Source organism: Vipera ursinii (genome assembly GCF_947247035.1).
Source record: "Vipera ursinii genome assembly, chromosome: 3".
Lineage (NCBI taxonomy): Eukaryota > Metazoa > Chordata > Lepidosauria > Squamata > Viperidae > Vipera > Vipera ursinii.
Window position 1 is genome coordinate 111,394,562 of NC_139516.1, and position 6,639 is coordinate 111,401,200.

The following is a 6,639-nucleotide window of genomic DNA, read 5'->3' on the forward strand; positions in this document are numbered from 1 at the left end:
GGAAAAAACATATCTTATTTAATAGAGCCGTGCATCTAAAAGGTGTTACAGGTGTTATTTTTTTTCCTGAATAAAAACAAATCTGCTTTAAGGAGTTGCACACCAATCCTACCTTTTGAAACACCTTTCTGGGATTAAATCCAAAGCAGGACTAACAATTCATAATGATGCTATGTGTAGCACAGAAATAATGAGTAACTTTAAGGACTCTTCTTGGAGAGAGATGATTTTGAGGAAGCCAAGGAATTGCCAAGTTTAAATGGTTGTTTTCCCAATCTAATTTGATGTCTGACAGCTTTGTTGCAGCTTGCCAAAGTCAGAAAGCCAGTGAGCAAACATACAAATAGCCACAACATACTAAAAATAGTACAACACAAGCAGTGATCCTGCCCCATAGAATAGGCTTTGCTCATTTGCTTTCACAAGACTATTGAAATATCTACTACACTGATTTATTGTTAAATTTTAATTTTATTTTATTTTAATTTTATTGAATTTATATACCGCCCTTTCCCGAAGGACTCAGGGCGGTTTACAGGGTATATAAAAAAAATCAATACAAAAATTAAGAGCAATTTAAAAAGATTAAACTAAGTCCCTGAAAAAATATAAAACCCCAGTTAAACCCCCAATTAAAACTCAGCCTGGACCGGAAAGCTCGAAGAGCCAGGTCTTCAGGTCTCGGCGAAATGATCGAAGGTTGGGGGCAGTCCTAAGCTCCACGGGCAGCTGGTTCCAAAGGGCAGGCGCCCCCACCGAGAAGGCCCTCCCCCTGGGTGTCATCCGTCAGCATTCTTTGACCGGCGGCACCCTGAGAAGTCCCTCCCTGTGGGAGCACACAGGACGAAGGGAGCTTGATGCCGGCAGCAGGTGTTCCCTCAAATATCCCGGACCCAAGCCATTTAGGGCTTTATAGGTCATCACCAGCACCTTGAATCTCACCCGGAGGGCAACTGGAAGCCAATGCAGCTCGCGGGGCAGAGGTGTTACATGGGAATAACGGCAAACCCCCATCACAACTCGCGCGGCTGCATTTTGCACCAGCTGAAGCTTCTGAGTGGTCTTCAAGGGCAGCCCCATGTAGAGAGTGTTGCAGTAGTCTAAGCGGGAGGTCACGAGTGCATGAGTGACTGTGCGTAGGGCATCTTGGTCCAGATAGTGTCACAACTGGCGCACCAGGCGAACCTTGGCAAAAGCCCCCCTGGTCACGGCTCCTATATGGTCTTCAAAACTGAGCTGTGAATCCAGGAGGACACCCAAGTTGCGAGCCCTATCAACAGGGGGTAACACCTCACCCCCCATTGTTAACGATGGAATAGTTTGGTCAACCCGAGATGCCGGTATGCACAGCCACTCAGTCTTGGCAGGATTGAGACGAAGCCTGTTTCTCCCCATCCAAACCCAGACCGCCTCCCGGCAACGGGACATCACGGTGAGGGCATCACTGGGTTGGTTCGGGGTGGAGAAAAAAAGTTGGGTATCATCAGTGTACTGATGATACCCCACCCCAAAACCACGAATGATCTCGCCCAGCGGCTTCATATAGATGTTGAACAGAAGGGGAGAGAGAACCGACCCCTGAGGAACTCCACAAATGAGAGGCCTCGGGGCGGATCTCTGCCCTCCCGTCAACACTGACTGTGAGCGGCCCAGGAGATAGGAGGAGAACCACCGTAAAATGGTGCCTCCCACTCCCAACCCCCTGAGACGCCACAGTAGGATACCATGGTCGATGGTATCAAAAGCCGCTGAGAGGTCTAATAGGACTAGGACAGAGGAAGCCATGAACTCCCGAGCTACCTCTGACAACCCTCCCAGGGAAGGCAGGTTGAAGTCACCCAGCACTATAAGCCTGGGAAACTCCACCACCAACCCTGAGAGGGTGTCGAGCAGCCCAGGCAGGGCTGTTGCCACACAGCTGGCTGCCAGGTATGTGAGCAACAAGCCCATCTGGACCCGAGGGCTGAATCTCAGGAGGAGAGACTCACTCCCGCCTATCTGGACAATGGTGGTCTCCTGCGGACATAAAGTCTCCCGAATCACCACCGCCACCCCACCTACCCTGAGCCCGTGGCTGGTGTAGCACACAGAAACCTGGGGGGCATAGCTCAGTCAGAGGGACCCCTCCCTCTGAGCCCAACCAGGTTTCGGTAATGCATGCCAGATCCACGCATTCCTCCTCGATCAAATTACGAACGAGGGGAGGTTATTAACAACAGATCTGGCATTGAAATACACCAGCCTAAGCTCAGGGACCTGATCACCCTCATCCCCAGGCAAAAGGGTGCTAACCGGAGGGTCGGAGCACGCCACTGCTCGAAGATAGCGAGGGCGCGATCCCAGATATTGATGTGGCCCTCCGTGCAACCACCTGCTGCCATTCCCTATCGTCGTGGGGATTTGACACCCCACCCCAGCACACACAGAGCCAGCAGCCTCCACCCCCAACCCCATCCCACCAGAGCCCATAATGGGCCCAGACTGAGTGCCGGTTAATAGTTCCCTCCCCTCCCCACTATTCCTCCCCCTCCCTAACCCTTTAAAATAACTGGCTAATAACCATATCAGGGGCCTCTTAATGTGTCTCCCCCAGAGGCCCCTAGGTAAACCCAACCACCTCTCGGGATCCCAACAATTGGGCCCGTCATCAAGGGAGATGGTAAGCGAACAGGCTGGTCATGACCAGGAGGGAGAAGCCCCCCTAAGGGCGTACAAGTCCGACCCAGAATATTGTAATCGGACCATACAGAGCAAATATCCATGTGAGCCATTGTTCACAATGGAAAGTCAGATGTTATCAGATGTTGTAAGATGTTAAAGATGTTAAAACTGGAACACGTCTTCATCCACCAATCCAGCTCTGCTCTCACCTGAGCCGGTCTAGACGGTGAGCTCACAGCTGACCTCTCACCACAGCTGTGAGATCCAGTCTGGAGTGGGTAAACGTCATGGCATGTTCTATTCAAAAGAGTCCCTTTATATTGACTTATAAAAATCAAGCTAGATTCCAAAAGCTCCTTACTTACACCAATTTACTATTGGCAGACACTATTGATATTATGAGTTCTGCAAAAATGCATTTTGCTTTTTAAAAAAAATTCTAACATTGTCCCCTTTTGCCTTTTGTGGCAGTGGTTCCCAAAGTATGGGATATGAAGAAAGCTTAATGTGTGTGCACGCAAAGTTTCATGATATAGTAACCCCTTGAAGTAGATGGCCTCTGATCTTATATAGAAGAATATGAATGCTCATATTGGAATATCTTGTGTCCTTGAAGTAAGACAGTCTCTCTCATACTTGGCAAGTTTAAGATGTGTGGACTTCAACTCCTAAAATTCCCCATGCTGGCCAGGGACTTCTAGGAGTTGAAATTTGCCAAGTTTGAGAAACATTGTTAGTGTCAGACAAATTCCATTAATAATAATAATAATAATAATAATAATAATAATAATAATAATAATAATAATAATAATAATAATAATAATAATAATAATAATAATAATAATTTGATACCTAGGATGCTGGCAGCAATCCATATCAACCATTAGTACCAGTCAATTTGAGTGTTCAGTTGACTGAATTTCATGTTTTATGAATAAGTTTAATAATAATAATAATAATAATAATAATAATAATAATAATAATAATAATAATAATAATAATAATAATAATAGTTGGAAGGGACTTTGGAGGTCATCTAGTCCAACCCCCTGCTCAGGCAGAAAACCCTATACCATTTCAGATAAATGCTGTCCAGTCTCTTCTTAAAAATTTCCAGTGTTGGAGCATTCTCTGCTTCTGGAGGCAGCTTGTTCTACTGGTTAATTGTTCTAACTGTCAGGAAGTTTCTCCTTAGTTCTAGGTTGCTTCTCTCCTTGATTAGTTTCCATCCATTGCTTCTTGTCCTGCCTTCAGGTGCTTTGGAGAATAGCTTGACTCCCTCTTCTTTGTGGCAACCCCTCAGATACTGAAACACTGCTATCATGTCACCCCTCACCCTTCTCTTCATTAAACTAGACCACAGGTCTGCAACCCGCGGCTCCGGAGCCGCATGCATGTGCAGTCCAAAAAAAAGTGGGACTAAAAAAGTTCAACCAATCAATTCAAATATGCAGGGTAGGTGCATATCTCGCCTTAGCTCCACTCTTCAGTCAAACCCTGTTCTGTGCATGCATGCATGTACGCACATGCACACACATTTTTTGTGGCTCCCAGTTTTTCCTTTTGTGAGGGAACCGGTTCCGAGTGGCTCTTTCACTGTTTCAGGTTGCTGACCCCTGAACTAGACATACCCAATTCCAGCAACAGTTCCTTATATGTTTTAGCCTCCAGTCCCCTAATCCAGAAGATAGTAGAGGACAGGAAGACCTGGACGAACGTTGTCCATGGGGTCACGATGGATCGGACATGACTTCGCAACCAACAACAACAACCCCTAATAATCTTTGTCGCTCTTCTTCTTCTTTCTACAGTAGACTATTCTTTCAACTAGAACAGTTATCCTTAGACAGAACAGTGTGCTATATGAGTGCCATATGTATAACAATCTTTTCTTTTTCCTATTTTGTTGCTGTGGTATGGGAAGAACTCAAGTGCATTTGGAAGCAGTCCCTGTTTTAAATGTTTGGAAATGTTTCTTTGCAGACATGAAAAAAATCAACTGTCAGTCAAAAACGTAAATCAGATTTATGGATGACAAAGGTGTATTGAACAAATGCTACTTCTTTTCAACATACAGCAGGTATTAATTAACAGGCTGATGACTGAATAATCTTTTGTTGGCTGTTGGGCCATCTAACTTAATTTCGTTAGATAGATCCATCTTGTTACTCACATCCATCAATATCAAATTAAGATACATCCAGGATAATCTTAGAATGGTTAAAAACACAGTGTCAGACATTCTAGAAGAGAAATTCCATTCTATCCTGGATTTGGGGACTACAGTTTTATTTATTTATTTTTATTTTAATTACATTTATATCCCGCCCTTCTCCGAAGACTCAGGGTGGCTTACAAGCTTAGCAGTAACCAACATCCCCAGTCAGCATGGCTGGGAACAGTAAAAGCTATAACCTACAATATTTACAAGGCAGAGATTGGAGAAGTTGGCCAATGGCATTATCATTCTATTCATTCTCCTCATGAATTGTTGCTAAATTTGAATGAATGATTAAACCTTGCAGAACAAATATGATGGCAGGAAATATTCAGGAGAGGATTAATAGTCTGTCTATTACAGTATACTTCACGTTAGAAAGCATCAGATATCTTTCATCTTTAGTTGAAGATGCTGTCCTCCCACAATCTCAGTCAATGAAGAATTACTGTTCAGACTCTACTGAAATTGTCATACTAACCAGGAATCTCAGTTCCAACACTTTTGGAAAGTGCCAGATTGAGAAAGGCTGCTGAAAAAACAGAGGCAGCATGATATCATGATCATGGCTTCCATTTTTTTTCACCTTCCACAGAAGATCTTCCTATTGAATTGGTATCCAAGAGCTTTATCTGATTGCCTTCTACTGTTCAATATGCCACTTGAGCTAGCAGCTACCACACACTGTCCCTTATTACAGGTCCTTATAGATATAAAAGCCTGGCATACGCCAATGCAGAATACAGAATATTATACTATAATCTATACCAGGGGTGTCAAACTCAATTTCATTGAGGGCCGCATCAGCATTGCGGTTGCCATCAGGGGGCCGGGTGGGTGTGGCCTACTGGGTGGGCATGGCTAAAGTGCGTTCGCATCAAGGGTGCCTATGGGGGCCTGGGCAGGAGTGGGACAGATCTGAGGGTCTCTGGCAGGAGGAGGGTCTCTGGGCCAGGGCCAAGGCAGTGGGGGCCGTTCCCTCACTGTTTCCAGGATGGCTTCGCGGGCCGCATGAAACCAGTTCGCGGGCTGGATCTGGCCCCCGGGGCTTGTGTTTGACATGTCTGATCTATACTGTTTTACATCACTATTCCATAAAAGCTTGAGAAAAGGATTTTAGAAGGCATTATAGTTTGTGAAAAAAATTGTTTTCTCTGCATGGCTTACCGGTAGATCCTGTATCTAGTGGTGAAACCCTGACGATAGCGCTCTATAAAGTCAACGTAGTCTGGGGCTCGGTGGAATGGTCCTCGATCAGTAAGCAGCCAGTCCAATGGCACTTGGCTGGAGAAATCAGTTGAGGCATGCTGTTCATGTGGCGTTGCAACAGCTGTAGTTGGGCCCCAGAATCCCAGAATCAGAACCAAGACTGATGACAACCATGGGACCATCAGCCGAAGACCATTAAATCGAGAGCCACGCTGCCACCTCATGCTTCTCCTGCTCGGTTGGCTTCTTCATTCTCTCACCACTCTTTCCTTCTTGGTACTCCTTCAGGATTTCCTGCATTAGGAAGGAACAAGGAACAAGGATAAGGAAATAAACTGTACATGAAGTCCCGAGAACCACTGTGGAGAGGCCTGCACATCTGTGGTTCATAAAACCAAACACTCAATGTGTAGATGTGTTTCTGAACATGATTTCCCACTGATACTTCCAAGACACTGACATTTGAGGTTCATAGTAATAACTGTGTAGCAAAGCAAGTAATTAAAATGTTTGCAACTTAAAGCTTATACCAAGATTTGTCCATTAAGTAT

General features: G+C 45.1%; 1 protein-coding gene across 1 annotated transcript in view; it reads right to left on the bottom strand.

Moving 5' to 3' along the window:
• BRINP2 (BMP/retinoic acid inducible neural specific 2) overlaps positions 1–6,312 on the bottom strand; it is a gene marked incomplete at both ends in the record, with an annotated part of 59,778 nt that extends 53,466 nt beyond the window's left edge. The window contains one exon of the mRNA XM_083358703.1: positions 6,047–6,312. Coding sequence (XP_083214829.1) covers positions 6,047–6,312 — 266 coding nt within the window. The remainder of the gene's footprint in view (positions 1–6,046) is intronic.
• Positions 6,313–6,639: the final 327 nt, after the last annotated feature.